The sequence below is a fragment of the Diaphorina citri genome, unplaced genomic scaffold (genome assembly GCF_000475195.1).
Source record: "Diaphorina citri unplaced genomic scaffold, Diaci psyllid genome assembly version 1.1 scaffold672, whole genome shotgun sequence".
NCBI classification, from domain to species: Eukaryota; Metazoa; Arthropoda; class Insecta; order Hemiptera; family Psyllidae; genus Diaphorina; species Diaphorina citri.
In genome coordinates this window covers 70,895-98,516 of record NW_007378105.1, presented here as the reverse complement: position 1 = coordinate 98,516, position 27,622 = coordinate 70,895, and the positions used below count along the sequence as shown (strand labels likewise).

At 37.6% G+C, this 27,622-nt stretch overlaps 1 protein-coding gene and 1 long non-coding RNA gene across 3 annotated transcripts; both read right to left on the bottom strand.

The window, feature by feature from the left end:
- Nucleotides 1–224: 224 nt before the first annotated feature.
- Nucleotides 225–1,411, bottom strand: LOC113468185. Its single transcript, XR_003392033.1, has 2 exons — nt 1,084–1,411; nt 225–877 (listed from the first exon to the last, which is right to left on the bottom strand). It is a non-coding gene; the product is annotated as an uncharacterized LOC113468185 (long non-coding RNA).
- Nucleotides 1,412–3,896: 2,485 nt separating this feature from the next.
- LOC103511069 (protein Lilipod) lies at nt 3,897–17,705 on the bottom strand. Of its 2 annotated transcripts, none has more exons than XM_026824939.1 (6): nt 17,427–17,705; nt 16,859–17,061; nt 15,586–15,685; nt 6,306–6,437; nt 5,324–5,480; nt 3,897–4,301 (listed from the first exon to the last, which is right to left on the bottom strand). In XM_026824939.1, exons 1-6 carry the CDS (start codon nt 17,503–17,505, stop codon nt 4,187–4,189), a joined length of 786 nt encoding a protein of 261 aa, XP_026680740.1. In that variant the 5' UTR covers nt 17,506–17,705; the 3' UTR covers nt 3,897–4,186. The 2 variants fall into 2 exon arrangements, with proteins under 2 accessions (XP_026680740.1, XP_026680739.1); XM_026824938.1 differs by lacking the exon at nt 15,586–15,685 and adding an exon at nt 15,195–15,294 and having other exon boundaries at nt 17,427–17,690.
- Between the last annotated feature and the right edge of the window lie 9,917 nt (nt 17,706–27,622).

Genomic DNA, 27,622 nt, shown 5'->3' with positions numbered 1-27,622 from the left:
CCTCCTCCTCCTCCTCCTCCTCCTCCGTCTTCGTTCTGGTATTGAAAAATCAAATAAAATCATGAATTCTTTGTGGTAAAGTAGAAACTCTTTCACAACTTTAGTGGATAACATTATTAGACATTTGGTCTTTCGCCGGCCCTTAAAAGGAGGAGCCCTTTGTTCCAAGCTCTACAGTTCATTTGAATCAGTAAACCACTAGTAAATTAACGCAAAAGCACACGTTTTTTTTATTCAAATCGTGGAAAATATTAAAATATATATTTTTATTATACAGGAAAATCTAAGCCTAGAAAACTTAACAACGACACAAATCTCGAAGTTCGATTTTACATTGATACAATGTACAGAGAAAAATATTACAAGGGAAATTATACAATTTTAACATGTTTAAAATACATTACGTACGTACACAATACTAAACATACTTTCAAAATACATAACTAAACAATATAGCTACAGGTAATATGTACAAATTCATAGGAAATACAAAAATAATATTCAATACTGAGGGTTTCTTCTTTGAAAAATAAAATAAACAAATACCTTTCTTCAAAATTTTCAAACAAATGTGTTTCTTGACTTTTGAAACAAATGAGTTGCAGAGTGACTTCGCGATGGGGAGGTTCTGGCTTCGAATCTAAATGAGGACAGAAATATTGGACTTTATTTTTTATTTGGAATTGGAACAAAGTTAACCAGGATTTACGAAATATGAAAGCGAATTTTCTCTAACACTCTAGAAAGAACATTCTATTAAGAAAAAGTGTAGGTATTTTCCTTTCGGGAAACCGTTTCCAATGTTGCGCCATCTTAGATTTCTCTAGTACCTAGGTACAGGTAATATTTCAGTTTCCAAAAGTGAAATACACCTAACCTAAAAGGAGTTCGCCGCTGACTGAACTGTCAACTTTACACGATAAAGTTAAAAGCGAATTTTCTCTAACACTCTAGAAAGAACATTCTATTAAGAAAAAGTGTAGGTATTTTCCTTTCGGGAAACCGTTTCCGATATTGCGCCATGTTAGATTTCTCTAGTACCTAGGTACAGGTAATATTTCAGTTTCCAAAAGTGAAATACACCTAGGGTAAAAGGAGTTCGTCACTAACTGAACTGTCAACTTTACACCATAAAGTTAGTTCAGTTATCATTATCAACTTATCATAAACCTACTACCCAAGACATATTTTGTGTCCACAGTCCACACTTGAAGTCGAACCCGGGACCTTCCACACGGTGAGCAAAACGCGTTACCACTGGCCCACTTCGGAGGCTGAGTGGTTAACAGCATTGACCCTCAAGCGGAGGTGCTGGGTTCGAATCCTGGCCGGGACGGACATTTTCTAACCTTTCCGTTCTTGGAAAGGCATGGATGTAAAACAATGTGCCCTGAAGTAATGTGAAATGGGCTTGGAGCTATCTCCAGGTCCCCCTTTTAGAAAGGATGTGTGTACAAACGCCGAAAGTGAAGGATAAAAGATAATATTTAGATTTGTGTTTGGTCTTGTTGTTGTGATCAGGTATGTGCCAACTTCCCGTGTGGTATTTTGTTGTGAACCATTTTACCAGATTTTGTAAAAAGCCATTTTGTGTTGGTTCGTTCTTTCAAATGCGGTTTTTGGTGATTTGTAAAAAGGAGTCTAGGTATACTAGGGAACAAATTTTTCGTCTGCTTTCTCTGATAGAAGAGAAAAGTTTAGGTACGAAGATTTGGGCTGCGCTGCAGTTAGTTATTCTTGATCAGATGTTGATTGAAAAAAGAAACGATAGTAGTTACCTGTGTTTGATTCCAGTTATGCGATCTTTCGCCCGTTTTTTAAGGGAAGCGAAATGGTGCCGGTGTTGTTGTGATCAGGTATGTGCCAACTTCCCGTGTGGTATTTTGTTGTGAACCATTTTACCAGATTTTGTAAAAAGCCATTTTGTGTGGGTTCGTTCTTTCAAATGCGGTTTTTGGTGATTTGTAAAAAGGAGTCTAGGTATACTAGGGAACTAGTCTAGGTATACTACTCGTCTTCTTTCTCTGATAGAAGAGAAAAGTTTAGGTACGAAGATTTGGGCTGCGCTGCAGTTAGTTATTCTCGATCAGATGTTGATTGAAAAAAGAAACGATGGTACCTACCTGTGTTTGATTCCAGTTATGCGATCTTGCGCCCGTTTTTTAAGAGAAGCGAATTGGTGCCGAGAGGCGCGCGAAAGTGTTGCGGTTCGGCCTATAAATTATCACGGAAGCACAGTTTTATTCTATTCCAAGTACTCGAAAAAATCGAGATGAAATGTGGTCAAATAATTTTGTACACGAGTATATCTCATCTGGCACAAATTCGAACGTGCTTAATACAATGAACTTTGTCTTGTTCACTTGCAATCAAAATTGCCCTGATATTCTAAAGAAATTGACGAATCTATTCGGAAATCATGTGAAACCTTCGTATATCTTCATTTGCCCATCCCTAAATTGCCACATTTAATCCTGATCTCTAACCAGTAGGAACTGACTCAAATGGAGTTTGGAGTTCCCTGTCGAGATTTCGAGAGCCATTCAGGTTTTGGATTCTGTCCAAGTGCCCCCAACTCTTGAGGTATGGATCCTTTTGATGGCGTGGATTTTGGAAAAAGCACGTACTAATAGGTAGGTGAGTAGTAACTACTGGTGATCTATTATTATAGGACTATAGGTATACTCAAGTGCCTTGAGGTATGGATCCTTTTGATGGCGTGGATTTTGGAAAAAGCACGTACTAATAGGTAGGTGAGTAGTAACTACTGGTGATCTATTCTTATTATAGGACTATAGGTATACTCAAGTATCTATAGTGCCGTGCTAAGCGAAAACGCCGTATGTCAAAAAACCCTACTTTCGGGAAATCGAGTTTAAAGATTTCAATCTATACGGCAAACATACGTTTTTGACATACGGCAACACGATTTAGTGGTTTTTAAGGGGTTTAGGATAAGTGGTTTTTAAGGGGTTTAGGGGTTTAGGTTTTTAAGGGTTTTTTTTTGACATACGGCGTTTTCCCTTCTGACGGCAGCATAGGTAGGTGTAGTTTTAGGCAGTGGAGTACCTATATGTATACTTTTTCGTCCCCCCCACAAGAAGAGTCTCGTTTTAACCCAAAAAGTCCCCCCCCCTTAGCCTTTTCCTATTTAAATAGGGTCGGCGTTTCTTGTGAGTCTCCGCCAGGCAGCCCTATTGTTTACCTTAGGTCCTGATGAATTTTTCTCCCTCAAGTCTTCATTCACACAATCTTTCCTCGTTTTCTTTTTGATTCACTAAGTTCGTGCTATAAAGGTACTCCATAATGACAGGGGCACCTAACTGTTGAGAATGTCTGGCTTACAGATACCTACGTACCTATCAGACTGCAGTAAAAGTTAAAATAGTGAACCTTATACGGCCTGTAAAAGTTAGAACACTGAACCTATAACATTTCGGTTCTGGTACTCTTCTACGACTTCTAGATCCCGAGATAAATCGATTTAAAAAATACCGGTAAATCGTCAACTTTGACGTCACGGCATACGCTCCCGTAGGCGAAGACGTCACATCAAATATCCCGAGCAAAGCTCCCTCGCAAGCAACACATGAATGTGTTTGTGCGCATATGTTTCTGCGCATTTCTTTCTGCTCCTCCGCAAGCGCGCTTGCATAGTGGCGCTACCTAACAGGCGAAAAAAAAACAACTGCGTAAAGTCTGACGTCACACATATTTGAACTTTTTCATTAGAACGGAACATAAAAATTGAATTTTCGACCTTTTACAGTTATTTTTTCGGAGTTTTGACCTCAGATTTGTATTTTTCCCAACTTTTTACATAGGAATCGACCATTTATTTAAAATTTTTACCCATTTGCAACTACTCCATTCTTTTTATATAAAAAAAGGATTCACCGCCGTTTTTATTTCGTAGCAATGAAACAACTGCTACATTAGAGTTCTATGCCAATAGATAAGTGAGCTGTTGCACTGCTTGTTTCATGTCTCCATTGGAGTTTTTGACCAATAGATTGGTGAGGTGTTGCACTGTTTCATTTGTCTTCATTGGAGTTTTTGGCCAATAGATTAATGAGGTGTTGCACTGTTTCATTTGTCTCCACTGGAGTTTTTGACCAATACATGAGTGAGGTGTTTCACCGTATTCATTGGAGTTTTTGGCCAATTGATTAGGTGTTGCACTGTTTCATTTGTCTTTACTATTAGAAGTCCTATGGACTCGTTGTGGGGTAGAATAGTGAGGTATTTTCGGTTTATAGTAGGTGTCTCGATCGAACAGCATACACCAACCATTGTGTAGCCTGGAATCAAGAAAAAGTGAATGAAATTAAACTTTTTTAAAAGATTTTAAGAGGTTTAATAGAGGGAACTGTAACTGCTAAGGTCCCGAAAGCGAAGAGAGAAGGAAAACAGGATAGGAGAAAGCCAGCCGTTTCGTGAACGAACATTATCTTAGATAAAATCCGCCCCGGGTGGGTATCGAACTCGCGGCCTAGCACTTACGAAGTAGAAGCACTTCCAAGCTAACTAGGCTGGCAAAAAAGAAACTTTTTTTGGTGTGTGAGAGGAGCCTTTTTAACTTTTACGGTAATATAGGTCTTTTATTTGCATTTCAACCAGAGCTGCTAACATCAGAGTAATTTTACAACTTTGTACTCCACCTAAGTGGTTAGCACGTTGGACTTCGGATGTGGAGGTTGGTGGTTCGAGTCTAGGTCATCATAAAAAAATTCTAGGTGTGTTAAAGGGAAACGAGCTTTGTAACGAGCATGCTTAGAACATTTTTTCTCGGCATACACCAACCATTGTGTAGCCTGGAATCAAGAAAAAGTGAATGAAATTAAACTTTTTTAAAAGATTTTAAGAGGTTTAATAGAGGAAACTGTAACTGCTAAGGTCTTATCGTCCCGAAAGCGAAGAGAGAAGGAAGACAGGATAGGAGAAAGCCGACCGTTTCGAGAACGAACCTTACCTGAGATAAAATCCGCCCCGTGGGTATCGAACTCGCGGCCTACCACTTACGAAGTAGACGCACTCCCAAGCTAACTAGGCTGGCAAAAAAGAAACTTTTTTGGTGTGTGAGAGGAGTCTTTTTAACTTTTACGGTAATATAGGTCTTTTATTTACATTTCAACCAGAGCTGCGTTAATCAGAGTAATTTTACAACTTTGTACTCCACCTAAGTGGTCAGCACGTTGGACTTCGGATATGGAGGTTGGGGGTTCGAATCTAGGTCATCATAAAAAAATTCTAGGTGTATTAAACGAGAACGAGCTTTGTAACGAGCATGCTCAGAAAATTTTTTCTCGTTTTTTATACTTACCTGGTAATCAATTCCTTACGGACAGTACTAGTGAACTTGCGTACTATAGAGAGAGTAGTGACCAGCGCGAATATCAAGTTGTATGTGAACACCAGACGGAAACTGCCCAGCCATTCAATCTGGCCGAAATCACCGAGTAAGTCGAAATTTGTCACACCTGAGGGGGAGAAGAAAACAATGAAAATATTTTCAGCGGGAATGATAAGTCCTTAAGCATGGTAAATCGCTTGAGGGTGTGTTTATGTACCGGGCTGAGATAGGCCATTCTCGTCCTTTCTTGGCGTGTGGAAAATGATGTGGTAACTTAATACAGCCTTCATGAGCGTGTAAAGTTGGCGGAAAATTCGAAATTTTGATTTTTTTTTTTCCGCAACTTGCACAATCTGAATTCATTTTTTTACTTTTTATCTCTAGTTTGCACGTTTATATTATACTTTTCATTTAAATTAGATATAGAAACAAGCGAATTACAAAGCAAACAAAAATAAATATAAAATAAATTTTAAAAATTGCCGCCGGGACAGAGGGTTAGAAAAAATACCCAACAATCCCACGCTATCCTTGCTTAAGTTACCACTCCAATGCAAAACTGTAGAAACAATCTCACCTCGTCCGAGCTCATCTCAACCCGGTACATAAACACACCCTGAAAGAAGGGGAAGGGAATAAGTCCTTAAGCATGGTAAAGCGCTTGAAAGAAGGGGAAAAATCACTCAGATGAAATTTACACACAGACAAATTGACATGAAAAAGCATAGTTAGCTTGGACGTTAGTAGGTCTGCCTTGTAAGCGCTAGGTCGCGGGTTCGATTCCCACCCGGGACGATCTTTATCCTAATCAGAGGCATCCATCCAGGTGCTTAACAGATAAGTTCCGTTCTCGGAACGGCTGGATTTCCCCTATCCTTCTCTCTTCGCTTTCGGGACGATTAGACTTTTGTTGTTACAGTTCCCTGTATCAAACCTCTTTTTTTTTACTCACCCAGCATTCTAGCTAGTACAGGGAGCGCTGATGTCAGAAGTAGTAGGAAGTAACAGTTTGCTATAATATAGGTGAGAGGGGTCTGTTTAGGTTTGGGCCTTAGCCAACTCAACTTGGGTAGAGAGTAGAGACCTGAAAATGGAAAGAAAAGAGACCCAAATTAGAACACTTTTCGGATCTGCAGGTTGGAAATTCGAGTCCAACTCAAGAAAAGAATTTTAGCCAAGTGTATTAAATTTATTTTCCTAAATGTTTATGTACTTGTACAACAAAAAATAGTGATATCCCCCCAAAAAACACTTCGTGTTAAAAAATTAACGTCCAGAGTTGGCCTTCACAAAACAACTACTGATATAAAAAAAAACGTCAATGTGGGACCTCTCTTCTACCTTAGCTCTTCTAAAGGAAATATCTAAATAATTTTGCATCACTCCTACATCAATTAACTTGCTGTTTAACTAAACTAATAAAGATAACAATGTTATTTATTTTGTAATTTTGATCAGTGCACTGCGGTCAAGATCTATAGGTTTCGTAATCCAGGATCATTGATTCAACAGCAAGTTAATTGATGTAGGAGTGATGGAAAATTATTTAGATATTTCCTTTAGAAGAGCTAAGGTAGAAGAGAGGTCCCACATACCCACATTGACGTTTTTTTTATATATATCAGTAGTTTTTTTGTGAAGGAGTGAAGGCCAACTCTGGACGTTAATTTTTTAACACGAAGTGTTTTTTGGGGGTAACCTGTTCTAAAAGTAAAATATCTCCTGTTCTAAAGGATTTGAGCATTCACTTAGGTGAAGCTGGATTTTAGGTTAACAATGACGGTACCATTGCCAAATCTGTCTATAAAATGTTCAAATGTTGTCCTAAAGCCTAAACCAATACAAATTTCTGAGGCGTACACAGAAAAGTGGTGAAACCTTCAATGAATATCTGTATGACATGAAGAAATTAGCATCTGGTTGCCAGTTGGGGGATCAAATGGAGAACTTCCTCAAAATTCAACTGGTCATTGAGGTCAATGATTATGGCCTGCAGAAACGTCTGCTGAGAAATCCAGAGCTCAGTCTCGATTGGGTAATAGAACATTGTCGAGATGCAGAAAGCGCAAAACAGAGCTGCAGTGTTCTGCAACAAAACAAGTCAGGAGTGGACCAGGAAGTGAATGCTATTCACAGTAATCACAGTACAAGTGATCAAAGGTATTTTTCATTGCCGTGGCTTCTGAACTAGTACCTACCGATGCGATGGTCCTCCAATATTACGAGCTTATACATGAATCGTTGAGTGTAAAAAGGGGATTAGTCACATATTTTCGAATTTCACTTTTTTACAGTTTTAGATTCCTGATGGGTAGACAGTTCGTTTAATGCAAAAATGGGAGTTGTCCGACAAACCTGACTTGTTAATTTTGGCTAAAAAATGACCAGGGAAAGTATTGCAACCGATTTGATTAAAAATTATTCAAAAATAATTCTTAAAAAACATGTATACCTATTTTTCTTGAAATTGCAGACATTGCCTATTTTTCTCTGTTTTAAAAAATTGACAAAAACCATACTATCTCTTCTGATTTCCTAAGGTAGTAATAATGATGGTTGATGGTTCATTGTTTACTAGAGCACTAGCTAGTTAAAATTATAATCATACTGTGGAGTTTCCCTGACTGGTCATCTTGGACTTATATGTCCTAAAGTGATAATGATAACACTATTTTCACAGAGTAACTCAGCAAAGCGGAGAGCTGATGCTCTCAAATTTATTTTGAACCAGACTGACACAAAAATATTATCTGGCCAGCGCCGCTACACCCCCAAGTGTAGTCCCCCCAAGTGACTTAGGCACTAAGTCACGTCACGATGAGATCACCTAATGTCATGCCTGATAATAGCTTCTGAAAACGTTCTGTTTCCGAGCCTGCATAATGTGCAATGAGCCGACCTTTCAGATTCTCATATTTGTTATCAGCTGGTGGTTGTAAGATAATATTACTTACCACTTCTAAGATTTGGCTGTCAATAGCAGAAATCGCTATGTCAAACTTGGTTTGGTCCGCTGTTACCTGGGAGGTTCGAAACTGAACTTCAATTTGCGCAAACCATATGTACGGTTTATTTTTTCCAAAAACGTGGAGGCTTCACCGACACTCTATTGATTCCTAATCCTTCTTGATTCGGGGTCACCAATGTGGAGTTTCCCTGACTGGTCATCTTAGACTTATATGTCCTAAAGTGATAACACTATTTTTACAGGGTAACTCAGCAAAGCGGAGAGCTGATGCTTTCAAATTTATTTTGAACCAGACTGACACAAAAATATTATCTGGCCAGCGCCGCTACAATACAGACTTGTACTCTCAATGGGTACAGTAAAAAAAAAGTCGGTGAAAATGTAATTGAGTGTAAAAAGGGGATTAGTCCACTTTTTATAATGGCTCCCAGGGGCGTTATATGGAAAATGGAAAATGACCGCAAAGAAGTCCTTGAGAATGTATATTTATTTGATTTGTTTTAGTCCACTAGTTTCCATACAGAACAGTTTTTTGTCTCTCCTGAAAAATTACATTTTTGGACTTATCCCCTTTTTACAATCAGCGATTCACATAATTCAAAGGTATTTCAATTTAGTGTGAGAATGTCGTGACGGAAGCAAAATATAATAATTTAAATAAGTATACCCCTATAGTTAACACATAGAACTCATTGAACACACCGATAGATACTTTTTACACAACCTATAACCCAACATACATAATATAATTATGTATACAGCATAATATAATTATGTATACAGAAATAATAATAACAAGAGGAAGAAAAAAGAAGTTAAAAACTCCGCATTCATATTTAGGTACCTAGTTTTGATTCACCCTAAATAAAAAACTACCTGCTGATGGGATAATGTTCGTTCTCGGAACGGCTGGCTTTCTCCTATCCTGTCTTCCTTCTCTCTTCGATTTCGCGACGATAAGACCATAACAGTTACAATTTTCCCTCTTTAAAAAAAAAAACTACTCCGTCTTCTCGTCCTGAAATGAAAGAGAGGAGGACAGGATGGGGGAAAAAACCAGCCGTTCCGAGACCGAACGTCATCTGTTTAGCCCCAAACTCGAATCAAACCCACGACCTGGCGCACTGCCCCAAGTTGTTAACTAGCCTGATGATCCCCTCATAGTTTTTTTTTTCTTTTAAAAAAAGATGAGTGTTCCACCGCCGTTTTTATTTCGAAGCAATGAAACAACTGCTACCTACATTAGACGCATGTGGCCTGTGTCGTAGCATGCCCATCTCGTAATGTGAAGTAGCATTAAAAAGCTTTATTCGTGCTTTAACAGAGCCCCTTCGTACACAAATTTTAGCTGGTAGACCCAATGATCTACAATACATTAAAGATCTTATGCAAGATCATTTTTATAATGAAGCGTCACGTACAATGACTAAAAATTCAAATTACGTATTACGTCAAAACTAATAACATCCGTGAGCCCCAAAGTTTTACACCACGAGTTCCTCAAAATTTAGATCTCAAACAAACAAATAAAAATCAATTCCCGAGAAAAAATCAACCTCCTAATATCGAAGCAATGATTGCACGCACAACAAGTACCTACCTTGCGAACTCTCCATAACATAGACAAAGTAGAGTTCGAAGAAGAAAATGATGACATAGAGTCATAGATAAATCTATGCCTGATCCTATTTTTGAAGAGGATTTTTCTTGAAAAGCATCGGAACGAATAGAAACAGTAACACTAAACCTTACCGAAAACACATCTTTTCCTCACATTAAATTAAAAAATAATCAAATTAAAGTTCTCATTGATTCAGGATCAGACAAATCTTTCATTCAACCTTCAATAGCTCACCAACATTATAGTCATAAAATGTTTTCTTCTCCACTTCACATCCGTACAGCAACAGGAATGACAACCATCCAAGATGCAGTTATTATCCCAGCTCCTAAAATATTTCATACTAAAACTAACCTACAACTCCATGTATTCAATTTTAATCCCCAGTATGATTTACTCTTTGGTATAGCGTATAGATGTCCTAAAAAAGCTAGACTTGAATGCTTTTTGGAATAATGAAACTTTACAAAATCAATACACTTCTATTCCATTGTATTACGACACCCTCACACCACAAATTGACTTTCAAAATATAGAAATTAAACCTTATTCAGAACAAATCATTAAGGTCAGAATTCTAAACAAGCAGAATGGTGAAACAATAATTCCCCAGGTTCAGGTTGTTATATTTGTGCTCTCTCTCTCTCTCTTATGGTAGCGATACTACAGTATTAATCAAGCGCGCCGGGAGGCGCGCGAACGTCAAGAGTTCGAGGCACCGCCCGGCCTATATTAACACGAAACAGAATTTCATCGTTTTTCGGCATTTTCACCTCCAAATTTTATTTGATATTCCTGGTCGGACGTGAAAATGGATGCAAAATCTCCAAAACCCGACCTTTCTACGATCTGTTTAACCGGTTTTCTGATAGGCTCCAAAATCTTAAAGATCGCCTACAGCCTGTTCTACAAATGGTGAGAAGATGATTAAGGTGTCTCCGGAAAGGTCTCGTCGAGGAGAAGTGCATTTTCTTGGTTTCATCTTCTTAGCACTACCCGCTAGAGAGGAAAAAGTGACTTTTAGGGGAAAAATTCAAAATTATCGCTCGAGTTGATTAATAAGGAAGTTTTGTGCTCTTATTTTGTAAACGTCGGAGTATCCGAGCGGTAGGGAGTGCGAGTAATTTCTGCCGTACTGTTGGGCGATTTGGGTGGGGGCTCGAATCTCAGTGAGGTCATTTTTTTTTACATAATTTTATCATTTAAAAATATTTTATGGATAGCCATAGTTGCTAGCCATAGGTTAAATTAAATTACCTGGCCAATATAAAATTGTTTGCCTTTTAGGGAGTGTGAGTATTCTCTGCCGTACTGCTGAGCGGGTTGGGTGGGGGTTCGAATCTCGGTGAGGTAATTTTTTTTTTTTTTACATAATTTTATCATTGTGAAAGTTCTCTGTGGTACCGCTGAGCGGGAAGGGTGGGGGTTCGAATGTTGGTGAAGTCCATTCTTTTTGTACATAATTTTATCATTTGAAAATATTTTATCGATAGCCATAGTTACTTTTTATAAAAAAAAAAAAAAAAAAAAAATGAATAATAATTTTCATGTAGGTAGGTACCTGCGTTATCTTCTTAGTAGGCAGTTGTAGAATAATAATATGTAAGTGCTTATGTACTATAGTACATAGCGAATTTTTTACTTTATATTTTAGTAATTACCCATGACTCTCCTAAACATGTAATTTTTTTTGGGAAAAAATCTGCCTCGGGCGAACCCGCTGCCTAGCACTTACAAGGCGGACCCGCTACCAACTAAGCTGACTAGGCTGGTACATACCTTGGTTGGTAGCGCGTCTGCCTAGTAATCGCTAGGCCGCGGGTTCGATTCCGAACTAAGGCGTATTTTATCCTGACCGAATAATGTTCGTTCTCGGAACGGCTGGCTTTCTCCTATCATTTCTTCCTTCTCTCTTCGATTTCGGGACGATAAGGCCTTATGAGACACAATACTTCCCATTTAGTTAAAACCCAAATGGGAATAATTGTGTCTAGGATAGGTTGGTTGGCTCAGCTTGAACAATAGAAAGGGGAAAAAAAAGATTTCTTTCGATTTTTTTTTGTTCTATTTTTCAAGCTTAGCCTAACCTATAGCCTAGCCCTATGTATGTATGTATGTATAACCTAACCACTACCTTAATCTCTCACCTATTGGAGATTTTCTGAATTGAAATCACTTTTGAGAGAGGAATATCCGAATTCAATTTCCAAGAGAGTCAAAACTTTTTCAATACATACCTACCTACCTATTATGCATGAGTTAACTATTCATGAATTATATTTATTATTTAAGACTCTTAATTGGTACATACCTACCTAAATATTGAATGTTGTTGTTGTTGTTGTTGTTGTTGTTGTTGTTGTTGTTGTTGTTGTTGTTGTTGTTGTTGTTTTTGTTGGTGTTGTTATTGGTGTTGTTGGAGAAATTAAGGCCAAGTCTGCATTCCCAGTTTTTCGTGTCTGCTGAAAATGCTGGATCTCAATTCCTTCAACCTTCTCTCGATTTCAACTTGGCAATGTTTTTCTTTTATTTTCATGTTAATAATAGGTAAGTATTTATTAATTTGAGAAGGAAAACATTGCCAAGTTGAAATTGAGAGAAGTTTGAAGGAATTGAGATCCAGCATTTTCAGCAGACACGAAAAACTGGGAATGCAGACTTGCCTTATTTTCTGATCTCACCAATTTTATAGGCCGACATTTTTGGATAGGAACTTGGCATTTTTTTCACATTTATGTTTTTGTGGGGGATCTCATTCCTTTTTTCTAAGTGTGTATTTACACATGATTAGTAGGAACAAATCTCCTTATTACCTAGCTTTTGCGAGCTTTTGAAAATTTTCCGTGAGTTGTTGTTGGTGTTGTCAGTATTGTCGGTGCTGTCTGCGTTGTCGGCGTTGTCGACGCTGTCGGTTTTTTCGGTTCACGGAAGCACAGTTTTATTCTATTCCAAGTACTCGAAAAAATCGAGATGAAATGTGGTCAAATAATTTTGTACACGAGTATATCTCGTCTGGCACAAATTCGAACGTGCTTATTACAATGAACTTTGTCTTGTTCACTTGCAATCAAAACTGCCCTGATATTCTATTTCTAAAGAAGTTGACGAATCTATTCGGAAATCATGTGAAACCTTCGTATATCTTCATTTGCCCATCCCTAAATTGCCACATTTAATCCTGATCTCTAACCAGTAGGAACTGACTCAAATGGAGTTTGGAGTTCCCTGTCGAGATTTCGAGAGCCATTCAGGTTTTGGATTCTGTCCAAGTGCCCCCAACTCTTGAGGTATGGATCCTTTTGATGGCGTGGATTTTGGAAAAAGCACGTACTAATAGGTAGGTGAGTAGTAACTACTGGTGATCTATTATTATAGGACTATAGGTATACTCAAGTGTCTATACTGCCGTGCTAAGCGAAAACGCCGTATGTCAAAAAACCCTACTTTCGGGAAATCGAGTTTAAAGATTTCAATCTATACGGCAAACATACGTTTTTGACATACGGCAACACGATTTAGTGGTTTTTAAGGGGTTTAGGATAAGTGGTTTTTAAGGGGTTTAGGGGTTTAGGTTTTTAAGGGTTTTTTTTTGACATACGGCGTTTTCCCTTCTGACGGCAGCATAGGTAGGTGTAGTTTTAGGCAGTGGAGTACCTATATGTATACTTTTTCGTCCCCCCCACAAGAAGAGTCTCGTTTTAACCCAAAAAGTCCCCCCCCCTTAGCCTTTTCCTATTTAAATAGGGTCGGCGTTTCTTGTGAGTCTCCGCCAGGCAGCCCTATTGTTTACCTTAGGTCCTGATGAATTTTTCTCCCTCAAGTCTTCATTCACACAATCTTTCCTCGTTTTCTTTTTGATTCACTAAGTTCGTGCTATAAAGGTACTCCATAATGACAGGGGCACCTAACTGTTGAGAATGTCTGGCTTACAGATACCTACGTACCTATCAGACTGCAGTAAAAGTTAAAATACCCCGGGAGCGCGCAGCGCGACCGTAAACAAGGGAGCGCGAAGCGCGACCCCATGCACTACCCCGCGAAGCCCCGGGAGCGCGCAGCGCGACCGTATACGCAACTCCGCGTAGCGAACACGCGAAGCCCCCGGGGTGTGGAGGGGGGCTTCTTCCTGCGTTTAAAATTTCCTCTCGCTTTTAGTTTACAACCGTAAACAAGGGAGCGCGAAGCGCGACCCCATGCACAACTCCGCGAAGCCCGGGAGCGGCAGCGCGACCGTAAACGCGACCCTATGCATAACCCCGCGAAGCCCCCGGGAGCGCGCAGCGCGACGTAAACAAGAGGAGTCGCGAAGCGACCACAAGGGAGCGCGAAGCGCGACCCCATGCACAACCCCGCGAAGCCCCGGGAGCGCGCAGCGCGACCGTAAACGAAGGAGCGCGAAGCGCGACCCCCAAGTTTTCATTTCTTCGAAACAAGGAAACTTTTCCTACGTTTAATATTTTGCTCTCGCTTTTAGTTTTCAGTTTTCATTTCTTCGAGACAAGACTCAGGGACGGATTAGTTTTCAGGGGCGAAGCCAAGGGAGCGCGAAGCGCGACCTCATGCACACCCCGCGAAGCCCCGGGAGCGCGCAGTGCGACCGTAAACAAGGGAGCGCGAAGCGCGATTACGTCCACAACCCCGCGAAGCCCCGGGAGGGCGCAGCGCGACCGTATACGCAACTCCGCGTAATGAACACGCGACGCCCCCGGGGGGGTGGAGGGGGCGAAGCCCCCCTCCCGAGCACGCAGTGCGAGTTAAATTTATATGAGTCCAATATCAACAAAGTTTTTAAACTTCTCACTTGTAATGAATTCCATGATTGCCATAAACCAGTGCCCCGTTCGGTTTTTTTTCAATTTGAAGAGAAAAACTTTTTTTTTTTTTTTTTTTTTTTTTTTTTTTTTTTTTTTTTTTTTGCTCAACACGGCTAAAATTCGTTTTTTACCGCCATAAAATTAATTTTTTCATAAGTGAGCTTTAGACTTTAGATATATATAAAAAAAAAAAATACACTTGACAAACCAAAAGACTGAGGCGTTCTCTACCACCTAACCGTTGGTATTTATTATTATATGGTCAAATTATCAAATAAATGAGGGTGAAACTAAAACGGCTCTGGTTGGGATTGAACCATTATTAACTAACTCTGTTTTGATGACATGTATTTTTATTGGGCCTTAGCCCCAGACAGCAAGTGATTTGAACCATTGATGGAGCTTATATTTCGCTTGGCTCGGATAAGATAGTCTCACCTATTGTAGATACTACGATGAGATAGAGGATGATGATAGTTTGAACCACGGCCCCTAGCGTACCAAGCGCAGATATGGAACTCAGCCCCAGGGTGAATTGCTGAAACCAAAGGGAAATAGATTAGGTACCGGTTATTATTATTATTTTTTTTAAGAGGTTTGACAGAGGGAACTGTAACTGCTATGGTCTTATCGTCCCGAAATCGAGGAGAGAAGGGTAACCGTTGGTATTTATTATTATATGGTCAAATTATCAAATAAATGAGGGTGAAACTAAAACGGCTCTGGTTGGGATTGAACCATTATGTATTGGGCCTTAGCCCCAGGCAGCAAGTGATTTAAACCATTGATGGAGCTTATATTTCGCTTGGCTCGCTTAAGATAGTCTCACCTATTGTAGATACTACGATGAGATAGAGGATGATGATAGTTTGAACCACGGCCCCTAGCGTGCCAAGCGCAGATATGGAACTCAGCCCCAGGGTGAATTGCTGAAACCAAATGAAAATAGATAAGATAACACCTATTAAACCTATTAACTAACACCTAATTCAATTGTTATTTCAAATGAGCTAACAAATTCAAATGCTTTTCAATATGGTTTTTCTTTGTTTATCAATTGTAATGTTCTTTGTGTACAAATAAAACAAAGTATTTCTCGTATTTTGTTAAAAAAATAATAATAATAATAATAATAAGATTTCTTTTTTTTATTGTATAAGTCGCCACTAGGGCATTACAATCATGATAAATATAAATATGAACAATACTTAACAAAATAAAACGTAATGTACGTATAGAATTACAATGTCAATGGGAACGAAAATTCAGGAACCGGTTAATGGATTAGGTGTTCGATCGTCCCGAAAGCGAAGACAGAAGGAAGACCAGATAAGGGAAAGTCAGACGTTCGGAGAACGAACCTGTTTAGAATAAAATTATCCCCGGGCATGAATCGAACCCGCCAAAGCTTAAAACTTTAAAAAATCACAACTGACATCTCTATGATGGTTGCCAAAAGGACACAGAGTTTTTTTTTAGGTATATTTTCAATAGGTAGATATTCAATTTAGATACTTATTTGTGAAAAGAAAGTAATAAAAGGAAGAATAATAAAAAGTCCCACCTAAATTATTCTTAAATCTGGTGATTAAAGTCTTGTAAAAACAATGGTCCTTTGTAAGCGCTAGGTCGCGGGTTCGATTTCCACCCGGGCCAGATTTTATCCTAAACAGATAAGGTTCGTTCTTGGAACGGCTGGTTGTCTTCTCCTTTATTTTTTTAAAGATGAGTGTTTCACCGCCGTTTTTATATCGTAGCGATGAAACAACTGCTACATTAGACGCTTGTGGTCTGTGTCGAAGCATGCCCATCCCGTAGTATGCTTCTCATCAGATGAGCGAGAAGAGACACAATACTTCCCATTTAGGTGCTGGGTCAACACGAGAACACCAGAACGTAACCCGTTGAAATATTTGCAATCGAAAAATGAGTGCAAATTTTTGTCGATGGTGGGATTCGAACCCGGGACCTTCTGCATGGCAAGCAAGCGCGTTACCACTGGACCAACCGTGACCAACTTAAAAGTAAAGTATCTTGGGATCAGCCGGACCTTTTGAGGTCCGTAGGAACTTTTTTTTAAGTTCTACAGTTCATTTAGTTACCTGTGTGCTAAGTGGCAGAGCGTTGATACCAATGAGTAGGCCTAGACTGTTGGATACCACTAGCAGTACTGTGATCACAGTTAGTACCAGTAGCAATACCATAGCTGCAGGATAGACTAGATTTCTCTGGAGAGGGGATGACTGTCGTTGGGTGTCTAGAATGTGCTTCTTGCGTCGAACTTGAGTTAACTTCTCACCAAGACCTGAGGGGAGATAATATATTATGTTAAGTATAATATTTTATTTAGTACTAGCCGAAATACTTAAGGCATGGCCGTTCATGTCACTCATCCATTTAGTGGTCTTGCTCGGCGTAGCTTAACGAAAACGAACCGGAAAATAGCCTATAACCTTCACGGGAGTGCAAGCAATAAGTTGACACAGTTTCATAGCAATCGGATGAGCGGTTTGTTCCGCTAAAAAAAATTCCAGCTTTTAGTAAGTTTTTCGACAATATCTATTCAGTCCAATAAAAATTAAATTCTGAGAATTAGATATATGTACTTTTTTTACTGGTGTATTTTTTCCACCAAATGAAGACCTCACCGGGGTTCGAACCCACACTCACCGGACTGTAAGGCCCCGTTCACCAGATGTAACAACTCCGACTCGTCATTTATTTCATCCGAGTTTTTGAGTACCATCATGGGAGGTGGTTGGAGATAAGATTTGCCTGTAGCCTTAGCACGGGTCAATCTGAGAATTAGAAACAAAATTATTTTTAATCTGGGAATTAGAAACAGAATTAATATTGATCTAAGAATTGTACCATCATAGGAGGTGGCTGGAGATAAGACTTGCCTGTAGCCTTAGCACGGGTTAATCTGAGCATTAGAAACAAAATTATTTTTAATCTGGGAATTAGAAACAGAATTAATATTGATCTAAGAATTGTACCATCATGGGAGGTGGCTGGAGATAAGACTTGCCTGTAGCCTTGGCGCGAGTCAATCTGAGCATTAGAATATTAATCTGAGAATTAGAAACAAAATTATTTTTAATCTGGGAATTAGAAACAGAATTAATATTAATCTAAGAATTGTATCATCATAGACTTGTCTGTAGACTTAGCACGGGTTAATCTGTGGATTAGAAATGTTAATCTAAGAATTGTACCATCATAGGAGGTGGCTGGAGATAAGACTTGCCTGTAGCCTTAGCACAGGTTAATCTGAGCATTAGAAACAATATTCATGTTCATCTAAGAATTGTACCATCATAGGAGGTGGCTGGAGATAAGACTTGCCTGTAGCCTTGGCACGAGTTAATCTGAGCATTAGAAACAATATTCTATTCATAAATTAATCTAGGTCCCTAAACAGATTAAGTTCGTTTTCGGAACGCCTGGCTTTTTAGTCCGTCCTTCCTTTAAAAAAGACCCTAAGAAAGTAGAATATTATCGCGCCATAAGTCTGACCTCAACCTTATCAAAAATATTAGAAAAATGTGTGAAGAGAAGGCTAGTTCGCTTCCTCGATGAGAACGAAATTCTCAATAATGCACAGTATGGGTTCAGAGAAAGAAAATGTAAAATACAATTTTTACGAATTCAAATCTGGAAATGAAATTTTATTCATAATGAAATTATATATTTAAAAAAAAAAAAGAAAAAAAGAAAAACAAAATACATGTAAAGACATAAAATTTATACATTGACTAAGACTTTGGTAGAAATTTATATGAAATTTTTTTTACAAATTCAAATCTGGAAATTTTGTTGTTATCTTTAACATTTCCTTTTGTACGAAAGATTCTTTGACATTGATGTACATACGAGATGATCTGGATTTCACGTAGGTTTCACATTGGAATTCCAGTAATAGGTACATCAACAAAGTTGTTCATTCAGCTTTTCCAATATGAAATTCCTATCGGCGGATAGTTTCAAAGCACATTTACAATTCCTGTCAATAAACACCCATCTCTGAATATCACTTTTCAATAACTTCTGAAAATCCTAAATATATACAGCCCCTTGTGTAACTGACTGACTGACTGACTCACTCACTCACTCATAGTAATTCTAACCCACTTCTAGATGTGCTAGGAAGATGCGGTTTTCACCATTAGATTCCTTATTTTTTGTACATATGTATTGGGAAAAATCGGACTCATACTTAACCCACTTCTAGATGAGCTAGGAAGATGCGGTTTTCACCATTGGATTCCTTATTTTTTGTAGGTACTGGAAAAAATAACAACCCACTTCTAGATGAGCTAGGAAGATGCGGTTTTCACCATTGGATTCCTTATTTTTTGTACATACTGGGAAAAATCAGAAACTCCCAAAATTCCAAACCGTTCCCGAGATATTGACGTTTTTTTAGTTCCCCATAAGAAATACACAGGGAACACAGTTTGAGGCCAGCAAAACTTTTCCTGTGTTTAATATTTTCTCTCGCTTTTAGTTTTCAGTTTTCATTTCTTCGAGACAAGACTCAGGGACGATATTAGTCTTCAGGGGCGAATCCATGGGAGCGCGAAGCGCGACCTCATGCCCACCCCGGGAGCACGCAGCGCGACCGTAAACAAGGGAGCGCGAAGCGCGACCCCAAGCACAACCCCGCGAAGCCCCCGGGAGCGCGCAGCGCGACCGTAAACAAGGGAGTGCGAAGCGCGACCCCATGCACAACCCCGCGAAGCCCCCGGAAGCGCGCAGCGCGACCGTAAACAAGGGAGCGCGAAGCGCGACCCCCTGCACACCCCCGCGAAGCCCCGGGAGCGCGCAGCGCGACCCCATGCACAACCCCGCGTAGCGAACACGCGAAGCCCCCGGGGGGTGGAGGGGGGCGAAGCCCCCCTTCCGAGCACGAAGTGCGAGTTGAGTGAGAATATTAAAATCGATGCATTAAGTACAGATGACTATTACAAGTACTTGGGAATGAAACAGCAACTCCACATTAATGATACGAGTCTGACTCATTCACATTTCACATTTCACACACTGATCGCTCTATCTCTAGAACCACAACACCTAGAAAGTTGAAATTTGGTAGGAATATTCCTTTTATGGTCCAGGTGTGCAATAAGAAAGGATTTTGCCAAAATCTAAACCGATCCTGAGATATGATCAATTTTTGATCGCTGAAATCTCCATAAGAAATACACAGAGTGCAGAGACTGCGGGAGAGAAATGTTCCGCTCTCGACCAACTTTTTGAGTTTCGTTTATGTTTTTAGTTTGATAAATACAAGTTCGGCCATGCCTTTTCCAGAAGTTTGGCCATGCCTCGGGATGAACTAGCGGGCTTCCGGAGCGAAGCGACGGAATTCAGCTAGTCTTATATTATAAGAACAAGATCCATTCACTCATTCACAGTTCACATTTCACATTTCACACACTGATCGCTCTATCTCGAGAACCACACCACCTAGAAAGCTGAAATTTGGTAGGAATATTCTTTTTATGGTCTAGGTGTGCAATAAGAAAGGATTTTGCGAAAATCTACACCGATCCTGAGATATGATCAATTTTTGATCGCTGAAATCTCCATAAGAAATACACAGAGTGCAGAGACTGCGGGATAGAAAACTTTTCCTCGCTCGCCTAATATTTGAGTTTCGTTTATGTTTTTAGTTTGATAACTACAAGTTCGGCCATGCCTTTTCCACAAGTTTGGCCATGCCTCGGGATGAACTAGCGGGATTCCGGAGCGAAGCGACGGAATTCAGCTAGTATAGTATAGATTTGTAAAGTATTGTTTACAAGTATAGGACTAGTAAAGTATGGAAGAATAAATTTCTGTTCCAATATGAAAAAATATGAAAACTGAAGATTTGTAAAATATTGTTTCACAAGTTGTACCTTGGTAAAGTCATAAGAGCGCCAAATTTTGAAAATTTTCAAGTTCATTTTATTATTTTTTTATTCTAGTTCTAGAACTTCTAGAAATCTTATAAACATTTTCAGAGTTGAATTTATTCAACATGGTGATGGCATGAATTCAGATGAATTAGATATAAGGAATCTTATTATCAAGTGGAAGGTGTTATTCTATTTCTCTCTTTACTATTTTTAAGTTATTTTATTAAAAACCCTATATTTCTCTTTAAACCTTTTTTAAAGACCTTTTCTATATTTTTTTACATAAACTTAGTGTTATAATATATTTTTTAGATAATTATTAAAAATTAATTATTTTAATAATTAATTTTTGATAATACCATTGAAAACCGGATACTGCATCAGCGTGCTGCACAACGCTTACTCCTAAATTTGTCAATATGATATGCTCAAAATGCAATGATGCACTTTTGGAGGAGGATTCATTGCAGTGCGTCATATGTAGCAAAGATTTCCACTTTGGATGTGCATCCATGTCAGAATCAAATTTCCGAAAACTAGGAGCCCTCAAAGAAAGTTGGAAATGTTCTGACTGTAAATCCAAGAAGAATGAAACGTTTACGATTCCAATCAAAGACGATAGCAACTTGGAAACTCAATTCAAAAAGATGTCTGAGGACATCAAGAAGAGCGTAGATGGCATAAAAAAAGAACTCAGCAAAAATACAAACAAAATGGAGCTAAAAATGAATGAAGTACTGGAAAATCTCAAGGAAGTACAGAACAATTACGAAATGATGTTAACAAAACAAAACGAATTAACAAAAGAAAATGAAGAACTGAAGAAAACCATTACAGAAATGAAGGAAAAGTTCAACCATAGAATTGATGCATTAGAAAACAGATCAAGGATATGCAACATCGAAATAAGGAACCTACCAGAAACAAGAGGAGAACATGTGGTACATATTGTGCAACAGATCGGAGCGTCAATAGGAATAGAAAGTAGATCGAAATAAGGAACCTACCAGAAACAAGAGGAGAACATGTGGTACATATTGTGCAACAGATCGGAGCGTCAATAGGAATAGAAAGTATCAAAGAAGGAGACATACAAATAGCGCACAGGGTAGATAGCATCAACAAAGAAAGAGGGAAACGTCCGATCATTGCTCACTTGGCCTCAAGATACCTAAGGAACAAATGGCTTCAGCACTTCAAAACCTTTAGAAGAACAAATAACGGTTTCACAGCCAAACACATAAATCAGACCCTACCTGAGGTCCCAGTTTTCCTAAACGAACATCTCACAGTTAACATGAAGATACTTTGAAACAAGCTAAAGAATTCGCCAAGACCAAAAACATAAAGTACGTATGGACCAAAGATGCATTCATCCTAATGAAGATAAACGATGAAGACAGACACGTCAAGAAAATAAGCTCCGAGAAAGAACTTGAAGATTTCAAGAAAAATTTCGAACCCTAAATAAGAAATTATTCTGTTCTCAAAACTCAATGCTTCCTACACCATTTTATAGAAACAATAAAAAGAGAGCAACAATAAAATATCCATTCATCCTATCCAAAAACAAATACACTATATATGCAACAACCAAAACTACAGTACAATGTCATGTGTATATTATCTACCTATCAATCATGTCAAATACCCTATATTCTATTCAATTCTATCTTACTGCTAGTATCTTGGTTCGAAGCCTGATATGTTCGGAACTTGATACCTCACATTTTTACATTATTCTACCTGTTGTGTTATACTGCCCATATATATAGATGTAGATCTGTCCTAGGACAGGTTTCAACACGACGTTCTCCACTTTTCTCGATCTTGGGCGTCCTCCTTCATTTGTTCAAACGTTCTTCCATTCAGCACATCTCTCAGCATTCCAAACCTCTTTCTTCCTATTGATCTCTTTCCTCTCAGCTCTCCTTCCATGATTCTGCCCAAGGCTATACTATTTATTTTCTTGCTATGTACCCATTACACTAATATTTTCGTTCTATTATTATATTACCATTGTAACAGTCATATTAATGATCCAACACAATAGTTTGTCTTCACACCATGATTATTTTAAAAGGTATGCTGCTAGGTGTTTCTTCACATATAATTATTTTACAAAAAGATATCGCTCTTTCCTAATTTTCCATGTTACTTGAAGATAATAACCCCAACCTTGAGATGATATATGAAGAAGACAGGACTATAGTTGGATCATCAAATGAATGTAAAGATTTCCTCAATAGCATACCGGGTGAACTAAAAGTTTTTCACATGAACGTATGTAGCATCAATAGGTAAAAAATTCAACGAGCTACTAATAACACTAAAAGAATTTCCCGATTTTGACTGTATTATACTAACTGAAGCTCATTTAAATAAAGACATTTCACTAGACACCTATACAATAAATGGTTATAAATTATTCGGAACAGAGTATAATATAAGAAAAACGGACGGAATTTTGGTCTATGTAAAAAATGAATGCAACCCCGATGCTGAAGAAATAAAATTGAAAGACTGTAATTGTTTGAAGGTAAAATTTAATAAAAAGAACAAACACTACGAAGGCATTTTATTGTACAGATCACCTAATGGAAAGCAAAATATATTCTTAGATGAAATAAAAGACGTATTGAACAAAAGAAGAACCAACGAAAATATAACCTGCTTTTTTATGGGCGATATAAATATTGACATTTTAAATAGAAAACATAGTACAGTACAAAAATACTTGAATATATTAGCAGAGGCAGGATATTTATCACTGATTAATAAACCCACCAGAATAAAATCAACTCAAAGAGGTACATCAAAAACATGCCTTGATCATATTTTCGTCGGACCTACGGTACACGAAGGTTTTAAATCTTTCATTTACACATCCAGTACGTCAGACCATTTTTCCACCATTTTGAAAATAGAAAGCCTTAACAGTACAACACAAAAGAAAAACAAACATGAAAATGAACATAGCGAATACACTGAAACACGAAAAACCAATTATGAAACACTTAAAGAAGAACTTAAAAAAGAATCTTGGAATGACATATACAAAGAAGAAGACACAAATATATGCACAACAACTTTTATTAACACTCTTAAAAATTACGTACAAAAACACACAGACATCAAAATTAAAAAAGTACCAAAACAACTAACACCATGGATAACTTTAGGACTTTCGCGAACACTTTGCCGCGGCGCGTAACAACAAACCCGAAAAATCAAATTTCGCGCAACACATTCTCGAAACCGGTCACGATCTTAACAAGGCCGAACATAAAATGCTTTGGGTAGGCTCGCACTTCCGGGACATTCTTTACCACGAACAAATCGAGATCCATAACGCCGTAGAAACCGGGAAGTGTGTGAACGAAATCGTTGAAACGGTCCCTAATCTAGTGTATCTAAGGAACCAGCTGATTTATGATCAGGTGACAGTACCCCCACCCCCATTGTCACTATCAGCAACAACAACAACAACAACCCAATAGTCAGTTTCCCATGAAGATGCCTATAAGATAGGCGAAACTCGAGTCGGAGTAGAAAAACACAAATACCTAGTATCCAGTAATAATAGAAACGGTAAAAATAATGTTAATACATAGGATGTCTAATATAAACCTAACAAATAATAACTTTAGGACTTATAAATTCGATTAAAAAAAGAGATAAACTGCACATGTATTGCAGACAACAACCACTAAACATACATTTAAAAGAAACATATAACAAATACAGAAATAAATTAAATAATATAATTAAAAAAGAAAAAAACAAATATCTATCTGATAAAATAAAAGAGGCAAACGGTAACAAAAAGAAAATTTGGAGTATTGCCAACGAGGCAACCAAAATGAAAAAAAGACAAACAGAAGACCTCCAAAACATTAACATAGAAGGAACAATAGCGAATACAGAAACAGAACCGAAAAAGATAGCGAACCATTTTAATAAATATTACTCACAAGTAGGAATCGAAACAACCAAACTTATACCAATCCAAACTGCAGGAACAAACAGAAATCACCTCAACAACCAAAACACAGAAAACAAAGTACATTTATACCTAAAAAAGACAACACCAAAAGAAATTGAAGAAATAGTTAAAAGTATGGCCAATAAATCATCATATGGACATGACGGAATAGGAATTAATATAATAAAACAAATAATAGGACTCATTTCTTTACCACTCAGTCACATATTTAACAAATGTTACAAATCAGGTACATTCCCTACAGAATTTAAAAAAGCCCTAATAAAACCCATTTATAAAAAAGGTGACAAAACGAATGTATTAAATTATAGGCCAATATCTCTATTGCCAACATTCGCGAAAATATTTCAGAGGTCAATAAAGTACAGGCTCACAAAATTTCTTGAAGAAAACGAAATCTATCACAAGAGACAGTTCGGTTTTAGAGAAAAATTAAGTACTAATGATGCGATATTGGAACTAATTGATGACATTTACATATCTCTAGATAAAAAGGAAAAAGTGGGCGTGGTCTTTATGGACCTCTCAAAGGCATTTGAAACTGTACAACATACGACCTTGATAGAAATACTAAAAAACATAGGTATCCCTAATCAAGCCTTAGACCTCTTCAAAAGCTACCTATCAGATAGAACACAACAAGTGAAAATAAACGTAACAACTAAAGTAGAAAACACCAACAAATATATTAACAATAAGACCATTCTGAGTGATGAAATTGTGGGCGGAGTCTACTCATTGCCTCAGGGAACAGTGCTATCCCCCATTTTGTACAACATTTATGTTGCTAAACTACTCAAATTGCCAATCAACGGCGAATTAATCAGTTACGCTGACGACACAGCTTTGAGAGTGAAAGGCCAGACGTGGGAGGAAGTGTCCACAAAAATCAAAGATGACATGAACCTTATCCAACAGTATTTCCATAGCCACAACCTAGTGTTAAACATGTCAAAAACGAAAATCCTACCCTTCAGTATTGATAAAACACATCTACCTAGTATTTCATCCTTGAACATTTGTTGTCACCCCTCGTCTGATGGGATACCCTGTATGTGTGAACCCGTTGAAATTGTGCAGTCATGGAAATACCTTGGTATTGAAATTGACTGTCATTTGAGATGGGACAAACATGTGGATGATCTCGCAAGAAGACTTAGGAGATATATCTTCTTGTTCCTAAAGTTAATAAATTTTCTCAATCTTTCACTTCTGAAGGAATTCTATTTTGCGCTAGTTCAATCTGCCCTCGAATATGGAATCAATACATATGGCAGAGCGAACCAAACAGCTCTTCAAAATCTAAATGTAACACAACGCTCCATTCTAAAAATTATTTTCTGGAAAGATAAAAGATATTCAACACTACAACTACATAAAAATCTAAATATACTAAATCATACCAAATTATTTCATAAAAACATTATTATTACCATCTTTAAAACCGAAAGAAATATATAAAACATACTCATACACTCAGAAAAAGAAATATTGTTACCCCTAAATGTAGAACAAATTTTGGTCAAAAAACAATTCACCACTTTGGCCCCAGATTATTTAATCAAATTCCTGATGAAATGAAAGATGCGAGAAAATTAGACCTTTTTAAAAACAAACTAAAACGATGGCTACAGAAAAACGAAATTGATATCACAATAATGTATTAATTGTTTACAAAATTATTAAATAGGTAGTATAGGTACATGTTTTTCATTTATTTACTTATAAATACTTTTAGATATACTCGTATTGTATATGAACTACAATGTTCCCTATTTAGAATGTAATAATATGAAATATCTAAAGTTAAGCAACTTGCTGTCATTAAAAAAAAAAAAAGAGAGAAATAAAATAGGGTAAATACCTACATGAGTTTTACATACTATGTAAGCATGTAACCTAGCATGTAAAAAAAAAGAAAAAGAGTAAAAGGAAAGAAAGAAAACTGAATAAATATGCTCTCAACTAAGAACTTCCCTTAAAACAAACAAAAGAAAAGGAATGCTACCCATAATACAAAGGTCATACAACATTATGACCTTTAGTATGGGTAATCTAACTTTAATTTAAAGATAGGTAATCCATCCTTAAGATATTTCATATTAGGTATATTCTTAGTCATATATTAATTATCAAACTGTGGATTATTTAACATGTATAGAAAAATTGTCATTACAAATAAATAAAGTATCACTACAAATTACAAAAAAAATTAAAAAATCTAACTCTCATTATGTGATCAGTAGTTTTGGATAAGAGTCTATTAAAGTCTATTTCTCAGTTTATGCTTTACTATTCCCATGATTGAGAATGCCCTCTCGAAGTCTCGACAGTTTTAAATTGTTTAAATTAATTGTCCTTTGAAAATTAACCCCCCCCCCAAAAAATAGGTCCCAAATTTTTTCCCCCAAGAGCTAAAAAAAAAACAAAATGGGGGGAAAACCCAATCCGGCCCTGGAGAAAAATTTTAAATGACGTTGTACAATTGTATTCATTGAAATGTATTTTTAATGTCATATTATGTACAATAAAAATAAATTGAATTGAATTGAATTTATACATAACCTTTTTTCAATCGGACCGAATTTATACATAACCTTTTTTCAATCGGATCGAACTCATACATTTTTTCTTTTTTCGCACCGAACTCGTACATAGCCAAATGTTTTGCGTCTGTTTAAGTCTGTTTATTGTGTTTTGGTATGCACCACCCCATGATGCAATACAATATTGGAGGAGAGATTGTACAAGTGCATAATAGATGACTTAATAGACGAAGAAATGGTATTCCACAAACTCTCCTCAATTGATAGAAAACATACAGGAAGAAAACTCAGAGCGACATAACAATCCACAACGAAAGCAACCATCCTTACAGCTACAAAATGGCTGCATACAATGGTAGGGTTTACAGGGCCATCACCTACCCACTGTGTAAAGAAGATTTCAACAAT